General features: G+C 35.7%; 1 protein-coding gene and 1 long non-coding RNA gene across 2 annotated transcripts in view; one reads left to right on the top strand and one right to left on the bottom strand.

Annotated features, from left to right (window-relative positions):
* LOC139075332 (uncharacterized) overlaps positions 1-19,852 on the top strand; it is a 50,931-nt gene extending 31,079 nt beyond the window's left edge. The window contains exons 2-3 of the long non-coding RNA XR_011525629.1: positions 19,342-19,457; positions 19,599-19,852. This is a non-coding gene — a long non-coding RNA (uncharacterized lncRNA). The remainder of the gene's footprint in view (positions 1-19,341; positions 19,458-19,598) is intronic.
* Positions 1-21,934, bottom strand: part of FBN2 (fibrillin 2) — a 236,490-nt gene that overhangs the window by 201,881 nt on the left and 12,675 nt on the right. The window contains exon 5 of the mRNA XM_008530057.2: positions 16,578-16,673. Within this exon, the coding sequence (XP_008528279.2) occupies positions 16,578-16,673 (96 nt within the window). The remainder of the gene's footprint in view (positions 1-16,577; positions 16,674-21,934) is intronic.

The raw sequence follows: 21,934 nt of genomic DNA, 5'->3' as shown, positions 1-21,934 counted from the left end.
CGGAGATATTGAGGTTTTAGTCCCAGAACCGCAATTAAGTGAAGATCACAATAAAGTTAAGTCATACGAATTTTTTGTTTTTCCAGTGCCTATGAAAGTTATGTTTACACTATACTGTAGTCTGTTAAGTGTGCAATAGCATTACGTCTAAAAAAAACAATGCAAATACCTTAATTAAAAAATACTTAATTGCTAAAAAATGCATCATCTGAACCTTTAGTGAATTGTAATCTTTTTGCTGGTAGAGGGTCTTGTCAAAAAAGACAGCATCTGCGAAGCGTAATAAAGTGAAACACAATAAAATTAGGTATGCCTCTATTAATGGACTTTTTCAGAGACATATAGTTTCCATTCCCCCAAGAGTCTTCCGCTTCACCCACCACCCACCAATTGCTTCTTTCAAGGAGTCGCACTGGGATTTATTCATACTGTGTATTAGTGTGTACCATCAACTAGTTCTGTGGAAGGTATAAAATTCAGATTTTAATACATGCATTGTTTTTCTACAAGGAGATAAAAATCACATATGGCCAGAGACATTAATCTCAAAATCTAAACCAATTTATACAAAAAAAGGATGGGCAATTACTTTCATTATCCAATTTTTTAAAATAGCTTTACTGAGGTATAATTGACACAAACCGCACATATCTAAAGTGTACAATGAGTTTTCATATATGGTATAAACCCATGAAATCACCTCTAAAACCTAACCAATGAACATATATATACCCATCACCCCCAAATTTCCTCTTGCTCCTTTGTAATTGCCCTATCCTAACCATCCACACCTCTCTATCCCTAAGCAACCAGTGATCTGCTAGTTATCACAATAGATTAGTTTGCATTATCCAGGATTACATGTATAAGAAATCATACAGTAGGTACCTTTTTGTGTCCCTTCTTTCAGTCAGCCTAAATATTTTGAGGTTCATCAATAGTGCATGTATCAACAGTCCGTTACTTTTTATGAATGAGATGTATTCCATTATATAACTATACTACAATTTGCTTATTCATTCACCTATCGACAGACATTTGGGTTGCTTCCAGTTTGGGAGCTATTACAAATAAAGCTGAAATGAGCCATTAAGCACAAGTCTTTGTCTGGTTATATGCTTTTATTTCTCTGGAGCAAATAACTAGGAGTGGAATGGTTAAATCATACGATAGGTATATGTTTAAATTTCTCAGAAACTAACATTCTTTTCCAAAGTGGTTGTGCCATTTACATTTTTATTAGCAATGTATGAAAGTTCCAGCATAGTGGTATCTCATGATTTTTCATTTGTGTTTCTCTAAAGACTAACGATATTGAACATACTTTTATGTGCTTATTTTCCACTTATTTATCTTCTTTGGTGAAGTGTCTACACAAATCTTTGTCTACGTTTCTAACTGGGTGGCTTATTTTCTTAGTATGGAGTTTTGAGCTTTCTTTATACATTCTGGATACAAGTGCTTTATCAGATATATGATTTACAAATATTTTCACTAGTTTATGGTTTGGCTTTTCATTCTCTTAAGAATGTCTTTCAAGGATTAGAGTTTTAAATTTTGATGCAATCCAATTTATCAATTTTTTATGGGGTCAGGCTTTTGGTGAGGTATGTAACAATCTGTGCCTAACCTAAAGTCATACATATCTTCTGTTTTCTTCTAGAAGTTTTATTGCTTTAGGTTTCACATTTAGATCTACAATCCATCTAGACTTAAGTTTTGTATTTGGTGGGAGGTATGGATCAAAGATATTTTTTTTTGCATATGGATATCCAGTTGTTCCAGCACCATTTGTTGAAAAGACTCCATTGAGTTACCTTTGCATCTTTGTTGATCCATATATGTGTGGGTTTGTTTTGGGGTTCTCTATCTTTATGCCAAACTCTCTTGATTACTACAGCTTGATAATAAACTTGAAATCAGGTAGTATACTTTGTTCTTTTTAGAATGTGCTTTGACTACTCCAGGTTTTTAGATTTCATTATGAATTTCAGAATTAGTTTCTCAATTTCTCCAAAATTCTGCTGTGATTTTTCTCAGAATTGTGTTGAATCTAGAGATTAATTGGGGGAGAAGAGACATCCCACAACACTGAATCTTCCAATCCAAGTGCACAGTATATCTTCCCATTTATTTGTCTTCATTAATTTTGATCAGCAAAATTTCATAGTTTTCAATATATAGGCCTTGCACATCTTTTGTCAGAATTATCCCTGAGTTTTTCAGGATATTTATGGTTCTGTAAATGGTATTGTTTCCAATTTACATTTTCAATCGATCACTGCTAGATATAGAAATAAAGTGACTTGTGTACATTGATCTTCTATCCTGCAACCTTTATAACTTACTTATTTTCTACAGACAATGATGTCATCAGTGAAAAAACTAATTTTGCTTCTTCCTTTCCAATCTGTATGACTTTTATTTCCTTTTTTAAAGTCTTATTGCCCTTGCTAGAAGCAAAGAGTGCAATGTTCAACAGAAGTGGTGAGAGTGACTATCCTTGGCTTTGTTACTGATATTAGCGTTAAAGAATTCAGCTTTTCATCAAGCGTGATGTTAGCTATAGGTTTTTTTGGGAAATGCCCTTTTAATGCATTGAGGAAGTTCTCTTTTTCTCAGTTTGTTGACAGTTTGTTTCAGGAATGGCTTTTGGCTTTTGTCAAATGTTTTTTTCTGCATCTACTTAGATGATATGATTTTTAAAAATGTATTAATATGGTGAGTTACATTGATTTTTTAGTACCTTAGGATAAACTTTTTTAATACCTTAGGATAACCAATTGGTTATCACATAGCATCCTTTCAATATATTGTTGATACACTTTGCTGAAATTATGTTGAGAAATTTTGCATCGTGAGAAATATTTTTATATTATTTTCTTTTCTTGAAATATCTTTTGCTGGTTTTGGTATCAAGGTAACTTGGCCTCATAGAACAAGTTGGCGGGCTTTAACGCCTGTTCAGTTTTCTAGAAAAGTTCACATAGAATTGGTATTGTTTCCTTCTCAAATATTTAAATTCACCAACGAAGTCTTCTGGGTCAGGATTTTTCTTTATGAGAAGGTTTTTAACTACAGATTCAATTTCTTTAATTGATATACAGATACTCATGTTAAATAATTTATTTCTTGAGTGAACTTTGCTGATCTGTGTTTTCAAGAAATTGTCCACTTAATTTTTATTGGCTTAAAGCTGTTCATGGTATTGCCTCATTATCCACTTCATATCAGTAAAATCTGTAGTGAAGTCATCTCTCACAGTCTTGATATGAATAACTTGTCTTTATTTTTTCCTGATTACTGAGGATAGAGGCCTATCGATTTTACTGATCTTTTCAATAAATCAGCTTTGGTTTCAATGATTTTCTTACTTTTTCTGATTTCTACTTCATTTATTTTCACTCTGAACTTTATTATTCCTTTTCTTCTGCTTACTGTGGTTTAGTTTGCCCTTCTTTTTCTAATTTTTTAATGAAGAAGCTGGGGTCATTTATTTGAAAACTCTCTTCTTTTTAGATCTTCTTTTTAGACCTTTAGAGCTATGAATTTTCCTCTATACACTCCTTTAGTAGCATCTGACAAATTTTGATATACTGTGTTTTCACTTTCATTCAGTTCAAAATGCATTCTAATTTTCCTTTTGAATTCTTTTTTGATTCATGGATATTAAAAATGAGTTACACAGTTTTTGAATGTTTGAGTATTTTCTAGAGATCTGTTACTGATTTCTAATTTAATTCCATTGTGGACTGAGAATACACTTTGTATAACTTGAATCCTTTTAAATTTACTGAAACTTGGTTTGTGTGACTCAGAATATGATCTATCTTGCTAAATGTTCCATGTGTACTTGAAAAGAATGTGTATTCTCTGCTGTTTTGTGGTAAAGTATTCCATAAATATCAAATAGGTCAAGGAGATTGATAGTGTTGTTTGAATTGTCTATATCTGTATTGGCTTCTTATCACTTACCAATTATTGAGAGAAGGGAACTGAAATCTCCAACTATAATTTGTCTATTTGTCTATTCCTCCTTGCAGTTCTATCAGTTTTTACTTCATGTATTTTGAAACTATATTATTAGATCTGTGAATGTTTGGAATTATTATATCCTCTTGATTAACTGACCTTTTTATCATTATGAAATGACCTTCTTTACCTGATACTAGTCTTTGCTCTGAAATCTACTTGTCTGACATTAATTTAGCCACTCTAGCTTTCTTTTGATTAGTATTAGCCAGGTATCTCTTTTTCTATCCTTTTACTTTTAACCTATTAGTGTCTTTTATTTAAAAGAGATTCCTTATAGGTAGTGTATAACTGGATATCACTTTTTTATCTTAAGAACCTCTGCCTTTTAATTGGAGGGATGAGACCATTTACATTTGAATGATTACTGATAATGGGTAGGTTTAACTCTACCACTTTCTATTCGCCTTCTAATTATCCATTCATTATTTGTTTTCTTTATCTTCTTTTGCTTCTTTCTTTTGAATATTTTTTTAAATTCCCTTAATCACCTTTAGTTCGCTTATAGCTATACATATAGTTTCTAGTGGTTGCTTTAGTGTTTAGAGTACACACCTTTAACTTATCAAAGTCAATTTACAAGCAATAGCATACTACTGGACAGATAGTATAAGAATCTCTCAGCCTTTGTGTTATTGTTTTAACATATTTTACCAACACATCTGCTATAAACTCCACAGAACAGAACATAGCAATTATTTTTGAAAAGACAACCTAACAATTGGGAGAAGATATTTGCAAACCACATATCAGATAAGGGGTTAATATCCAAAATATACAAAGAACTCATACAGCTCAACAACAAGAAAACCAACAATCCAATTAGAAAATGGGCAAAAGATCTGAACAGAGATTTCTCCAAAGAAGAAATACAGATGGCCAATAGGCATATGAAAAGACACTCAACATCATTAGCTATCAGGGAAATGCAAATCAAAACTACAATGAGGTATCACCTCACTCCTGTCAGAATGGCTATAATTAACAAGACAGGAAACAACAAATGTTGGAGAGGGTGTGGAGAGAAGGGAACCCTCGTTCACTGCTGGTGGTGCAAACTGGTGCAGCCACTATGGAAAGCAGTTTGGAGTATCCTCAGAAAATTAAGGATAGATCTACCATATCATCCAGCTATTCCACTGCTGGGTATTTATCCAAAGAACTTGAAAACACAAAGGCATAAAGATACTTGCACCCATGTGTTCATTGCGGCATTATACACAATAGCCAAAACTTGGAAGCAACCTAGGTGCCCAACAAGGGACGAATGGATAAAGAAGATGTGGTATTTATACATGATGGACTACTACTCAGCCATAAGAAATAACGAAATCCAGCCATTTGTGACAACATGGATGGACCTTGAGGGTATTATGCTGAGTGAAATAAGTCAGAGGGAGAAAGTCAAATACCATACAATCTCACTCATAAGCAGAAGATAAAAATGACAAAAAAAAAAAAAAAACCACATAACATTGGAGATTGGACTGGTGGTTACCATTGGGGAAGGAGGAGCGGGGAGGGCAAAAGGGGTGATTAGGGTCACATGTGAAGGGATGCACTATAATTAGAGTTCGCGTGGTGAACATGATGTAATGTATCCAGAATTTGAAGTATGACGTACATCTGAAAAAAATAAAAATTAAAAAAAAAACAAAAACAGCCAATGGCTTCTTAAAGAGATTTAAATATTAAGAAAAATATATATATTTACCTTTCTGATGCTCTGTATTCCTCTGTACGGATTCATGTTTGTATCTGATATTACTTTTCTTCTGCCTGAAGGACTGTCTTTAATATTTCTTGCAGTGCAGATCTGCTGGTAATGAATTCTTTCAACTTTTACATGTCTGGAAAAGGCTTTATTTTGCCTTGGTTTTGAAAGACTTTTTCCTGGATACAGAATTCTAGGTGGAGAATTTTTTTTTTAATTCAGTACTTTAAATATGCTGTTCAATTGTCTTTTCACTTGTGCTATTTCTGACAAGAAATTTGTTATCTTTTTCATTTTTTTCCTCTGTAAAAAACGTGTCTTTTTTCTCTTGCTGCTTTTAAGATTTTTCTCTGTATTCCTAGTTTGGAGTAATTTGATTATCATGTCCCTTGATATAATTTTCTTCATGTTTCTTTTGTTTGAAGTTCATTGATCTTCTTAGTTCTATCAATGTATAGCATTCATCAAATTTGGAAAATTTCTGGCCATTATTCCTTCAAATTTTTTTTTCTGTCATCCATTCCTTTGATAACTTCCATCATGTGTATGTAGTTCCTGGAAGTTATCACAAAACTCACTGATGCTATCCTAAAATTTTTAGCCTTTTATTCCTCTGCATTTCCCTTTGAATAATTTCTATTTCTATGTCTTCAGGTTCACTAACCTTCTCATTTACGATGTCTCACCTGCCATTAATCCCATTCAGAATATTTTTCACCTCTGATATTGTAGTTTTCATCTCTAGAAATTCAATTTGAATGTCACATCTCTGTTTAACATTTTGAATCTTTCCTCTAGCTTTACGGACATATGGAACATCCTTGAAACAATTGTTTTAATCTCTTAGTCTGCTAATTCTAACATCTGTACAGATTCTGGGTGGAATTTGATTGATTGATAATTCTCATGATGATCATACTCTCTTGCTTATTTGTAGGAAATTTTTGATCTATAATATTTGATGAGATGCCATATATTGTGAGTTTCACCTTATTGAGTGCTTACTATTTTTGTATTCTTATAAATATCATTGAACTTTGTTCTTAGAGTTTTTATCCTTCTGGATGTTTCTTTTCAGATATATTTTCCAGGCCCACAGCAACAGTTAGTCATTGGCTAATTCTTTCCCACTACTGGGGAAGGATCTTTCTGAGTACTCTAAGCATTGCCCCACAAATTATGTGGTTCTCCATTCTAGTTTGAGGGAAAGGCAGTATTTCTGGGCTGTGTGTACTCTGAGTATTATTCCTTATAATTCTTTTGGGTGTTTCCTTCTCCAGTCTCAGGTAGATTCCTCACATGCATGTGCTGATCAGTATTCTGCTGAAAATTTGACAGAGGCCTTCTGTAGATCTCCAGAGTTCTCTATATAGAGCTCTTTCCTCTCTAGTATTCTGCCCTGAGAATTCCAGCCATCTTGGTCTCCCCAGAATCTCAACTCTATCTCCTCCACTTAAAGAGTCTGCCAGGCTATGCCTTGCTTCTCTGTCTGTAGCACAGCCTGGAAAAAACTCTTTGAGCAGCAAGCTGATGAAATCTAACAGAGTTCTTCTCTCAGGAGTCACTCTCTTTTGTTACTTGATGTTCAATATCTTGAAAACCACTGTTTCATGTATTTTATTCTGTTTTTCAGTTCTTTTTAGACAGGAGGGTTAAGCTGGTTCCCATTAGTCCATCTTGGCTAGAAATAGAAGCCTCAATTTTGTTTTTTGTTGTTTTTTTTTTTTTAAGATTTTATTTTTTTTTCCTTTTTCTCCCCAAAGCCCCCCGGTACATAGTTGTGTATTCTTCGTTGTGGGTTCTTCTACTTGTGGCATGTGGGACGCTGCCTCAGCGTGGTCTGATGAGCAGTGCCATGTCCGCCCCCAGGATTCGAACTAACGAAACACTGGGCCGCCTGCAGCGGAGCGCACAAACTTAACCACTCGGCCACGGGGCCAGCCCCTCAATTTTGTTTTAAGTATTACAAGTTTTGAATAAATATTTTAGAAGATCATATACATAAAGAAATTCAGAGTACACAAGTTCAGAGATATAATCTGAAATTTATATAACAAAATGATTTCCCTAGGCCAGATAACGAAAGAATACAAAAATAGCCAGTATCCCTTTCATTCTCATATTGAACAACTGACACAATATAGTTCTAAAGAGTGGAAATATATTACTTTTTGCAATGCTGTGTTTCACTTAAAAAAAGTTGTAGTTAAGTGTATAAGTTTTGAGATTATATGACTTATGTTCAAATTCTACTTTATTTATTATCTGGGTGAATTTGAGCAAATTTCTTCATCTCTTTGTGCCTCAGTTTTCTTATCTTTAATGTGACATTTAAAAAATGAAATCTTTGGATTAATTACTCTAAAGCACTTATCATAATAAATGTTCAATAAAGGTTATTTTCCCCCAATATTAATTTTCCATTTCAAAGTAATACTAATAATCTAATTTATGCATAGGTAAATCATAATCTGAGTGAAAACATTATACGGATGTAATGGATCCATTGCTATTATGTAGCTGACGTGCAATAAGTTCTCCTGAATGATGTCTCTTCTTTCAGCCTATCCACCTTCCATTCCTTCTTATTTGCCACTCCAGATTAACCTTTGTAGAGAACTACTTTCAAGTACAGAAGCCCTCCATCATTCCTTCCCCATTACCTACTGATTAGAGGGCAGCCTCTTGACTCTGGTATTCCAGAGTTTGTATATTAAGGACCAAGTATTTTTCCAACCTCATCTTCTACTGTTCCCTTTCACTAACTGGGGCTCACAGCCACACTGATGAATAAGTCTCCATGAATATTCAAAGACCTTTACTATGTCTGCCACTTTTTTTCATTCGATTTCTTCTACTTGGAACCCCCATGTTTATGTAGGCACATATATGGCGTGTCTTCCATATATTGCACTGTGTGGAGTATAGGGAACACAAAGGCAATTTAAGAAAAAAATCTCTGCTCTTCACAGGCTCACAGCCAAGTGACTAAGCAATCACAATACAATGACGAAGGGAGCTTTCTAGAGGAATGGCATATATCGGAAAGCTTGTCTAATTTTTGCCTGAAAAGTGAGGTGGAGGGGGTCAAGAAAAGTTTCACAGAGAAAATGATCTCAGGACTGTTTGAAGACCCCTCTGATCTACTTCTACAGATTTAGCAATTTTCAAGTCTACTGATTACAAGTACCTTCGGTGAATAAACTCCATATATATTAGTTACACTGTGACATGCTTAGAACAAGACCTTCGCATAGGGAAGGGGGAGACGAAGACTGAAGAGACCAGTTAAATAGTAAGTAACTACTGAGCGCAACACTGGTATTGACTGTAGGAACATGTCAAAGCAAAATAAGAAGAGTCTAAAAGTTCAACTACATAACATGCAAGACAGTGATAATGACATACAATATTTTTCAGTTGATCTGTACTACCACAAAAGTTAAAATGATGAAACTTACATTGTTCACAACTGGTTCACTCTGACCTGAGACAGTCCCAGTGTTGCTGGAACAATTCCTTCATCCATAAAGACAATTTTGTTTAAGAGAGCATATCATATCTTGGCTTTATTTTTCAAAATTATGGCTTATCATTTATTGAGAATTTACTCTGTGCCAGACACTGGCTAGGTACTTAATCCCTCATTTAAAGCTCATATCAGGATTGTGAGCCTTTCTTAAAATATGCTATTTATTCTGAGTTCTTCCACTCTCAATAAAAACAGCAATAAATTTTATTTGTATGACTTAAATAGTTGACAAAATCCTTTTGTTCTCCATTCAAAATTCAATTTTTGAATATTCCATTTTGAATAGCCAGGAACCACATCTGTGTTGCTGATAACTGAGGAGTCCAGTTTAAAAAGATGTGAATCAATGATTATCATTTACTGGGTACAGGTATTATACCATATCAGTTAAGTCTCACAAAAATAATTCAAGGTTGACATAGTAGACACATATTATGTATGCAGAAACAAGGATCAGAGAAGGCAATCTCATTTCCAAGGTCACACAGGACTTAATATTAAGTTTTGATTTTGACTATACTCTGTCTTCCAAAAACACAATAAATATCATTTAGGGGATGCCTACCATATGCCAGGCACTCTGCCTATTATGTCTCAGGAGCATAACACACTATTGCTTTTAATCTTTCCAACAAGTCTATGAGGTAATTGCAGATCCACAATCCTTAACCTGAAACCATCGGAGACAGGTGTTATTTAGGAACTTATAATGTTTGAGGTTTTTTAAATACATGGTGTGTATTTCATAAACCACATCTCCCTCACACACACATTTTATTATTTATTACTTTTGGTTAAATCCTAGATAATAGCATTTCATTATATTTAACTTGTGTGTGTGTTGGTAGTTTCACCCAGTTTCCAGTTAACCTCTAATGTTTTCAGAGCTGATGTTGAAATAAGAAAACAGGAAAACATCTATGTTACACAAATATAAGATATTTGAATATTTTCCTTTATGCCTTGCCTCCACGTAGATAAATGAAAAACAAATAAAGAAATATATAATTAAGGGCACTTAGAGTTGGAATAAATGAAAACACTCACTGCTTTAATTCAAAGGAGTTTTATAAATAAAGCATCAGGGTCTAACAGGCTTCCAACACATTCAATCTTATTGCACAGACCTAAACAGCAGAGGCTGAAATAGAAGATTGAGAAGTGGAAGTCCTGGCCTCTCCCAGATCAGATGCATTAATGAACTGATTTTCTCCCCAACTTACTCTTCCTTTCTACAATCAAGAATCTCTGCTAGTTTTAGAAGGACAGCTCCCGTTTTTATCACTCTTCCTTCTATTCTTCCCGTCCTTTCCTTCCACTTCCCACTGCCTGCTTTTTTTCCTCTCATTTTCTTTCCCTTGTGTTCCTAATGGCATTCAAGATAAGGATACCATCTGAGCCAGCGCCAAAAAGTGAAGTTCCCACAGATCTTTTGGTATTTCTCTGATGCCCATTTAAGGCTAAGTTTAGCTTAGAGAGTGCAAGGTTATAAAACGTTCTTAACGGCCTCACAAGTGCAGAAATGTGTACGTGCACGCGCGTGTGGGCCCATGTGAGTTTGACATCTGCGGTTGGTAACATTCTCTCTGTTCCTGGTAATTTCATTCTCACTAAATCTTCACAGTGCAAGAAAAAGGGAGACAATTATTTCTACAAAATAAATATGTGAGAGCTCAGTGACTGTGGTAATTGTTAATTAATTATGGAGTTTAAATAACGTTATTTAGCATAAGAAATCCACATCATGTAATATCAATACAGGAATTAGTCCAATACTGTTTTTCCCATTATAATGAGCTATGTGTGTTTCATTCAGATTAACTGCAGGAAGACTTTCGTAATTCTCCCTTAATCGGAAGCATTTCTGAGCTCTCACATAAATTTGTTCCTACTCCTATTATAGTGTTTACTGTGTCATATTACATTTTAACATTCAAGGAGATGACTAGTTCTGTTCTTTAAAAAGATAATGTGCTTCTCATTAACAGGGAGTACACATTGTTTGTCTTTGTAATTTGAACTCCCAGTACTTAGCCTAATACTTAACAAGCACTCAATAGGTATGTGATAAACAAACATATATTTACAAACAAATCTATTTTAGCTACCCTCTTGCATATTCTAACTTGTGTTTAAAAAGGTAAAAGGAAATAAAATTTCAAAAGCACTAGAAAAAACTATAGATATTTACAAGATTTGAGAAAGGGGAAAGACTTTCTAAGCATAATACCAAAGGAATAAATCATAAAAAGGCTTTTTAGAGGAAAATGAACAGACTGTATCAAAAGCTATAAACTTTCACATACTCAATGACTTAGCAGTGGTATTTCTAGGATATATCCTTAGAACAAAATCAAGGACAGAGATTTATCGACGCAGATTTTTATCAGAGCATTAGTAAAATACAAACAAACCAACAAAATGAACAGAAAACCTGGAAATGGCCCTAAATGTCAATTAATAGGAAACATAATTATAGCAATTTTGATTGGTGGATGGGTGGATGAACAAAAAGGCAGCTATATCACAGTCACTGAGTTTGAGGTTTTGAATCAGATTGTTCTCCTCCTGTCCTTAAACTCCTGAAATAAGCTTGACCTCAGCAAAGTTTCTTCACCTGTGAGACTGAGAAAATAACTTTACAAACATCATATGGTTGTACAGAATGTAGATGCCTAACCCTCATTATGACATTATGCAGTGGAACTATTACAATCTATAATATAATATAATTTATTTAATAACACAAAAGGAGAAGCAGGGCATGAGTACATTTCATGTTACAGAACATAAATCTTCTTACAGTAGATTTGGAAAGATCCCATGTTTTGTAAGCACTATATGTGCAGTAGATAAAGGATTCAAAGTATATCCTTCAAAATGTTAAAAGGAATTAATTCTGACCAGAGAGAAATTATGAATAATTGATTCTCTTGTTTTATCCTATTTTCTAAATTCTCTTATAATTATAATTACTAAATTTCTTCATAATTATATAGTTATAATTTACTATTTCTATTACTATTTCTAAATTGCTTTATAATTTACTATTTCTAAATTAATTTATAATTATAAACAAGTGTTACTTTTAGATAATAACATTACAATGGAAGGATTTTTTTTTTCCAAAAGATACCACTTAGACATTTCTTGGAAGTATCATATCCACTGTGTATAGAATTCTGTGTAATACCAGCTTGCTCTCTCACCATATGCCCCTGTATTCCTGGTAACACTATTAATTTGCTATGTTACTTGGATGTTCATAGGCTGAACAAACGCCCCCTGCACACTTTATAATAAATTCCAAGACTATGATATTAACATAGATTAAGTTTATCAATTATTTCTGAACAAACCTGGGTCTAGTCTACATAACTCCCAGAATTCAGGAAAACCCAAATGTGCCCATCTCCACTCTAGTTCTTGGAGAATTTAGATACAGTCTTAAGTAGGTTTAATAGCTGTCACAGTTAACTTACCTACTGAAATGTGGGTGGATGAACATAAAGGTATAGAATAATTCAAGAGCTTATAATTAGCTTTCAAGTTGCCATCATGCCAATCTGAGTGGTAAACTGTGGTTGACTCCTTTTAGAGAAGTCACCATCATCACGTTCCCACCAAATTAGACAGTAAGAGATGTGCTATACATCTGTGAAATGCTCAGCTTAGGCAGGAGCATAATAATGCAGAGTTTGAACAATCAGGACTCTGACACTGAAACACTGTCTCATGATGGGGTGAGCGAGTAAGTGAGAGCCCTGTGACTGGAAGTATTCAAGCAGAGACTGAATAACTCCTTCTCAGCATGCTTTTAGACATGGAGTTCATAAACTAACTGGATGATTTTATGAAAGTTATCTTGAAGTGAAATCCATCCATTTTCATTTTACATAGAAGATTAAAGTTGAGATTTTATAAACTTTAACATCTGCAACTGGATCTCACTTTTTTCTGGGGCAGATTCAGATTAACAAAAGGAAGTTTTCTTAAAAATGTCAATAGATTAAAAAGTAAATCTGCAATCCTCCTTTTAAAGGTATTATTTACTGAAAGATGTACATTTTAAAGGAAATGTCACTAAGCATAAGGGTATTTGAAATTCTACCAGATTTACACACTTTTTTAAGGAAGTCATACTTACATGATAAAAATTCGTAATAGTAAATACTATCATAATTTAAAAGGATCTAGCAGATATTTCTAACAGATGGTCCCTACATAAGCTTCAAGGAAAATTCAATTACAAAATAAGATTTCAACAATCATGTAAGTCAAAGAAGTTGAAATAGGGACTTTGGGCAGGACACATTTATGATCAAGCAATCACTGTATTTTATCCAGGAATCCCTTAGGTAAACTCATTTCTTGCCTACCCATCCATGAGTTTCTATTGATAAATAATAAGGTACATTTTAAGTGTTAGGGGGAAAAAAAGTCTTGATACATAACGCTGATTCCATTTCCATGTATTCTCAGGTGTCTATTAAGGGCAATATTCATCTGTTTTCAAATGCAATCTGTTTGCAGAGAGAAGCAAAAAGAATTGAGGACCTTCATGTGCCTTGGACACAGCTGAGCTGCCTGCCTTTTACATCAGCATGTGGCCAGAAGAACTCTTTTTTAATGCTAAGTATAAAAGGTCATTGTACATATTAGCAAGGGTGAGAGGAGCACTCCAGACGTTCAGCTTCCCCAGCGCCAGGACTCAAGTTCAATACCATAATCATGCCAGCCATTAGTTACCACACAGTCTCTGTCTCCAGACCGGAAACCAGTCTGCCAGAAGCCCGGAGAGCTGGAAAAGCAGCCATGTTTTATCATACAACTGTTCCCAAGAGGCCAATTTAAAGGAAAATTATATGTGTTCTACATTAAGGAGGAAAAATAGCCCTAATTTTATGAAAGTCTTTTTTTTAAGAGAACAAAGAACATATATTTTGAAATTTAGTAATTGAATAAGACAATATGAACTTTAAATGTCAACAGGGCACCTGAGCCTATTCATTAACCTCAACACAAATAAGTTATTCCTTTTGTATCTATGTAGACAATGTTACTTGAAAAAAAATTATGAACTCCACTTCTAGAGGGATTGGCTATTCCATGTTAAAAATTTTCGTTGAAAATATCTTTTAAAAGTGTTAAAGTTCATGGTTGCAATCTAACAGTGGAAATTAGGAACTCCTTCTTTAAAAGAAATGAAGTTTACAACTTTCATCTGAAGGGGAGTAATTAAAAGATTTTTAAGAAACAAACACAGGATTTAAAAAACATCCTTTAGGCCAATTCATTAACCAATTAATTTTGTAACTTCTTCTGAAAACATGCTACTGTACATGTAAAATATGTGTAAGTCTTTATTAGATTCCCATAAATTTAGTAAGAGCTAACAAATCTAATGAATGAATAACTGTTGAAGAATAATGATGTAATGCCTGGAAGCCTTTGAGTTGACACTAACCAATTCCTCTGCCAATTAGGAATTGAACCTGAAATCTGCTTCAGGATGAAAGAGCGGCAAAGTTTACATGACTTCCAGAAAAATGAACATCATCTCCACCAGTTATAATTATGTTTGAAACTTTAAATTTTCCATTCTATGGTGTTTAAATAAACTCAACATCATCTAGGAAATTTGTGTTATTCCATTCTCAACAACTTATCTTTTTATGCTAACATTTCATAGTTAATCTTTCTTCCCAAAATAAAAGCATCTGGTAAAGACATTTAAATTTATCCTAAGCATAACTATAAACTCTGTCATTTGTGGCATGTACTTCAGTCCCAAGAAATCTCAATTACCTTAGGAATAATATAAATATCGTGATGTATATGTACATACCAGTGTATGTTAAAAGGCTGCATACATCTTACTTTTCAAACTTCACCATATAATTCTAATTTTTCAGTTCCTTCTCAAGATTTAACCTGAACACCAAGACAAGGTTTTTGTCAGCGTAATGAGTATAATTTTTAAAATATAAGATTTCTTTGCAATTCAAAGCCTCTCTCTCTATATATAAACCATCACCGCTACTTATGTGTAATATTTCAATAAAACAGCTTCATATACTCTAATGTTTCACAACAAAGAAAGTGCTATTCAACTTCGGATGCTATGACAAGCCCTGGGAAAATAAATTGAGGATGTACATAATCAGGAATGACTATGTAATATCACTTTTAGTTTAAGCTTATTTTACTCTTAAGGTTCAGTGCTAAATTGTTATTTATCACATTTTATAAAGTTTATCTTCTTTGATATACCTTGGCACCCATTTGCTATCCAGATATTTTTAAAACTTCACTTAGTGCTTCAACGCTGGAGAATTTCAGTAGTCTACAGGTCATGAGTTTAACTACTGTTCAAATTATGGTAGATTGGTTTCATATTGACTTGACTGACTATTCACATAGATAAAGTGAACAATGCTAGAGGCCTACCTAACATCCATTCCCCCATCCCTTTACTCCTGCCCAACAGAAACTGGGTTGACACCAAACTCTCGCTTTCATGTGACTTTGAGGAAGCTTACATCATCTCCTGTTCCAAGGACAGGTCCTAATAAGTCTACATCAAACTATGAATAGCAATCCCCTTGCCATGAACTGGTTTAAAAACTCAAGCTTAAGCCAATCAGCATATGGAATATCTCTGAAGGCTATTACTGGTCCATGGTTAGAGGAGAGGTTTTCTCTCTCTAGATGTGAAGCATGTTGCTTTAATTACTGCTGGCAGTCATCTTACAACCACAAAGGACTCCAAGGTAGGGCAAAACTGATACAAAAAGGAGGGCAGGGCCAAAAGAAGTAGAGTAACAGAGTGAAAGCCTTGATCACATCCTACCTGAAGCCCACTAGCTCTGAACATTTTGCTACACAATGTAAGATATTTCCTTATTGGTCAGGACAATTTATTTCAGATTTTTGTTGGTTTTGCAGCCAAGGCCATCCTGATATTTTTTTTTTTTTAACATAGGCAGAACTTCCAATGGCGACTCCAATTTGAACTGAGCACATTATTAGAATTTGCCATCAATCACTCATTCAAAATTATCCTAGAACCATAGCCTCAGAGTTGAACTGAGGTCACTCTGATGGAAAAAACTGAGACACTTAAGCTGCTATTAGCTGCATCTCAAAATCTTACCATTCAAGTTACATACATAATAAAAGAAGAAGGAAAATACTATTTCATTAGAAGAATTTTCATTGGGTAACAAAAATTATACATTTTTACAATAAAAAAGACTTCTCCAAAGGGAGGTTCTATTTTCTCTTTTCTCTTCTTACCTCTTTCACACTGTGGACCAGTGAATCCATAAACACAAGCACAGCGGTTGGGTCCAATACAACGTCCACCATTCTGACATCCATTTTCACAGACGGCTGCACACAAACACAACAAGAAGCTCATTATACAGAAAATCTCCAAGTACAATATGGTAGTGTGAAGATGAAGCCAATAATGCACCCTACCTCTAAAACACAAGTTACAGTTCACAGCACGCATTTACGTAAATACATTTAAGTGTATATTGAGACAAAAGCCTACACAACTCGTGTAAACCACATTGTTAAGAAAGTATTTGGCAATTTTTTTTAAATTAGAATCACAAGGATTGGCTGGCTCTAATGCTCATACAGTCAGGATATAACTATCCAATTCTCTATTTTGGTTCTACTGACCCTATAATCTGTCTTCATAGGTGAGGAGGTGATTAAAATATGGGGAAATGTAGGAAAAAGGATGCAGACTCTAGGTAGCTGAGAGAGGGAGAAAAAAAGGAAGGGAAAATGTGAGAAGGAAAAATTAAGAGGATATGGCAATAAAGGAAGGAGCGAAACTCAGAGAAGAAAAGGAAGCCAAAAAAAGGTGAAATAAATAAGGAAAGGGCAAAACTAACATGAAAAATGGGGGGAAACACCATCTATTCAGCAATAAAATACAAAGTGAAATAACCAATGTGTAGAGTACATGCAGGTTATAGAAGAAAGGGAAAAACCTCCATGTGTAGATACAGTAAGTTCTTCCATATAAAACTAACCCACAGTCCAAAGTTGTCAAGTAATGATGACAAACACAAGCAGCACACACTCTCTTTCACTCCTTTATACTTGTGACAAGGAGACCAGCATTCGGGGTTCAGTCGGCCCAAAGGCAGCCAGTGAGTCAGCTCTGAAGCCGAGCAGCTCCCCTCTCCCTCCTGCCCGCCCCACAGTGGAACTCAACCCAGAGCCAGGATCCGCGACAAGAAAGTCTCTTAAAAGATCACTTTTCAGATTACTTGAAAAATAAGTATTCCCGTGAGCCATACTGACAACAGCTAATTCACGAATCATGTCTTCTCCAAGAGAAAATACAGACACTAAGATCTTGCCTCCCAATCCACGCACCGTGTTGAACAGAAACACCCTGCCCTCACAGATGGAGAAGAGGATTGTACTCTATGACCTGTGCCTAAAACCAGAGCTTGACATTAAAGGGAAGTGAGGAGGCAATGCACATTTATGTGTGCTTCAAGTGAGGCGCATATCAAAAATGGGAAGCTCAGTAAATAACCTGATAGCTCAGGATGCAACAGTGTTGCTATTTCCTTACCAGGAATATTGAACTGGATTACCTAGCGCTATCCAGAATGCACCGAGTGGTTCTATTCTGCTGACAGCAACAAGACCAAAACATATTTTGAAACAAAAGATGTCTTCATCTTAAAGCATCACTGTGCCAATGGCCTTAAAATTCTCTGCATCAGACTCTGCTCAAAGGCAGGATTCTGTGTATGTTTTCACAAGTCCATCTCCCTGAGAACCACACCTTTCTGCTTCTTCACTGGTACCAAGCTGAGTTCTACACCGCACTTCCGACTCATCGGCACCTTGAAATATGGGGTGGGCAGTAGACTAGAGGAATAAATACATAGGATAAAAGAAAGGGAATAAAGAGAAGCGTGAGAAAGTTGGGGGTGGACAGGAACATGTAAGGAAACAAAAACCTGCCAGAGAACTCTCCGTAGTGTGTGATTCTATGGAAACTGCCAGGAGTTGAGGTTTCAATTGCTAAAAAGATACTGCAAAAAGGCGGCACTCATCTAGTGTAATTAATTATAAAGTACGGAATTTGCCTTAAATATTATCAAGCTGTAAGAAAGGTATACGAAAGTCACTTTCCCAAACATGTTCTCTCATTAGACACATGCTAGCCTTTAAGACGTGAACGGGGAAAAGCACCATGATTGACACTCAGGATGCAGCCCTGGGTAAGTGGAGGAAGGGCTTCTCTTAGGGTTTTCTAAAACAGAGCTTCCACATCCCAGGGAAGAGAACAGGGCTGGATCAGCCTTAGCTTCTCCTGCTAACAGCTCGTCCAGTCCAGAGGAAACCTAGTCTGACCTATCCAGTTAGACTACCAATTGCCTCTCTTCTCACTAAATTTTTTTGGTTTTAAAAACATAGTTATTGTTCATAAAAAAATTATATCAACATGCCACAACAGTTTTATTGCTATTTTAAATGAACTAGATAATATTTTTAATATCTCAATTTTAATATAGTAAATATCAGCAGATGTAAGCCATTTGAACAAAAGATCTTCGGGATGCTCAATAATTTTTAAAAATGTAAAAGGGTTCTGTGCACAAAAGGATGAGACCCACCAATACAGCCATTTGCTTGTATTCCTAGCTCTCACGTGAGAGTGAGCTCTTCCAGGACAGGGACCAGACCGTTTGCCTTTGTGGCCCCGTCATCTACTGTAGTATTTGATATACCGCAGATACTAAAACATCCTGCAATATGTCAAAATCTTGCGGCACTTTTTCCACTATTTTGGGAGGCAGAATGACGAGGTGAACAGATAAGGAATTCTGCTGGCCCAGCACATCTCAGTCACATCATCTTCCTGATTCTCAGCTTCCCTCCCTGGAGAGTAGAGCTAACAGTCCCTACCCCGTGGGAGTTTGAGGATTAAATAAAATGGTGTACAAAACAAAACGCACAGTGGCTGCACGTTAAAGGTATCTACAGACCTTATTTCCCCTTCTCTTTTGTTCTACAGAGTATTTGTATGAAAAACAAGACTCGATCTACAGCATCCACAGTTTACACTGAAGAACGACAGCAAAAGAAGAGAAGCAGGCAAAACAGATAAAAATGGGGCAAAAAAATAATGAGGTAATTTTCCTTCTTTCGAATGAGTTACGAAGAATGTTATTTTATACAGTAATTTTTTGTAACAAAACATAAGAGAAACAGAAATTTACAATTCAACTGGAGTTGGGAAGAAATTTGAATATGCCTAAATTTCCACCACAGAAAAAACGCTGACCACCCTGGAAGAAAAAAATGCTTATACCTGGTCCGGGACAAAGCAAAAGGCAGGGGAGAAAAAGACATACTATAGATGGAAATATGAGCTGGCTTCTTAACTGCCTACCACAACGTGGGGAGACGGGAAGAGCGTACCCTGTTTCATGCTGGTCAGTCTGTGAAAGAACACTGATCATGTCCTGTGGAAGCTTGAATATTTTTATTCAGTAAATATTTACCGAGCGCCTACTTTGTCCTAGGTAATATGACAAGTACATGTTTTTATTAGACAGATTCCTGTACCACTTAACATAGGTACAGATACCACTTGGACATAAGTCAAATCTAAACTTATGGTTCTTACTTCTACACAAACGTATCAGATAAAAATAGCATGTTAAACCAGGTTAAACGCTAAGAGGAAAGAAACAAAAGCCTATTGTTTTGACAGAGGATGATACAAATCTTTACTATTGGTTCTACCTCCTTCCTTTGTCTTCCAGGATACCACACTCTCCCAGTTTTCCTCCTACTTCATTGTCTACTCTTTCTCACTCTTCAATGGCTTCTCTTCCTCAGAATGTTGGACTGAATCAGGGCTCTAGCTTTAACCCACTTCTCTTCTCTGTCTACACCAACTTCCTAGTGATCTTCATTAGGCCTAAGATTAAAATTATCTACATAAAAATTCAATCTATATGCTCCCAAATTCATATCTCTATCTCTGACCTCTCTCCTGAGATGAGTTCACAGATCTTTCCATTTACAGGTCTAACAGACTTCTCAAACTATCAAATACAAAACAGACTTGTTGATATCCCATGTTCTCAGATCCAACAGACCCCGAGTCCAGCCCACTCCCGGCTCAATCTTTCCATATCAGGAGATGACATTACCATTCAGGCTGAAGCTCCACCAAAACCCTCTAGCTTTCACTATGGATCTTTGCGTTTCCTTTTTTTCTCACGCACCACAACCAGTCCACCAGCACACACTTCCTTCCATAGAGTCTACCTCCAAATCAAGCTTTAACCCAGCACTTACCCATCCTCAGTTACTACAGCATCATCCACCAGCACCACTTCCATAGCCTTCGAACTGGCCCTTTCATTGTCTCTCTTGCCCTTTCTACAATCCGGTTTCAAGAGCAGCCAGTGACGTTTTTTAAATGTTAGTCAGATCACATCACTCCACTGATCAAAAGGCCCCAATGGTGAGCCAGCCCTGATGGTGTAGAGGTGAAAGTTCTGCACTCTCACTGCTTTGGTGACCCAGGTTTGTTTCCCAGTTGTGGAATGACACCACCCGTCTCAGTTTCCATGCTATGGCAGCAGCTCACAGAGAAGAACTAGAAGGATTTACAACTAGGATATACAACCATGTACTGGTGCTTTGGGGAGGAAAAAAAAAGGGAAGATTGGCAACAGATGTTAGCTCAAGGTGAATCCTTCCCTGCAAAAAAAAAAGCCCCAATGGCTTCCCCTAATATTTAGGGTATAGTCCAAATTCTTCCTTTGGCCTAGAAGGCCCTATACCTCCATCTCTGAACTCATCTCCTACCATTATCTCCTTTCCTTCAGCCACATGGGTCTTCTTATTGTTTCCCAAAATACATGAAGTTTGCTCCCACCACAGGTCCTTTGAATTTGCTTTTCCCTCTGTCTAGAACACTTTTCCCATAAACTCATGAGCACAGACTCAAGACTGTGTTCAAAGTTACCTTCTCAGAGATCCCTAATGTAAAATAGCAGAGAACTGCTTATCCTGAACCAGACTCTTTCCTTCTTACTCTGCTCTTTTCTAGAACTTCTCATTACCTAAATATGTATTAGGTATTTAGCTTTTCACCTACTTGTTAATTGTTTTCCCCACCAGAATTTAAGCTCTGTGAGGCCCAGGGGCTCATCTGGTTTGCTCGCTGAAATACTCCCAGGACCTTGCACAGTGTGGGGCACACAGCAGTCACTCAATGAACATTGCTGAATGACATTAAAAAGTGCTTTCTAAAGAATGCTTTCTGTATTTCTGGGAAACAACTAAGCAGTTTAAATGTTTTTATAATCCTCATTTTAGCAAACATATTTCCAGGACTTTTCTGGATTCACAAGCTGAAAACAGTTACATCTGCTTCTTTACTCAGTACTATAACACTCTCTCTCTATAAGACAACTTAGAAAGCTCTTCCTTTCTCGAGCTGATATGGAGTAGCTATCTTCCCTTCACCTTCTATTTACTGACTAATGAATTTTGTTGGTTCCATATTCTGCCTTTACCATCTGCTCTGTTACCCGATACAAATGTTAGACAAGGATGGTTTCATCCCATGAGATCTCTAGAGAACA

This window comes from Equus przewalskii, chromosome 13 (genome assembly GCF_037783145.1).
Source record: "Equus przewalskii isolate Varuska chromosome 13, EquPr2, whole genome shotgun sequence".
Lineage (NCBI taxonomy): Eukaryota > Metazoa > Chordata > Mammalia > Perissodactyla > Equidae > Equus > Equus przewalskii.
Note: the sequence above shows the minus strand (reverse complement) of the source record. Positions and strands in the feature narration are given on the sequence as shown.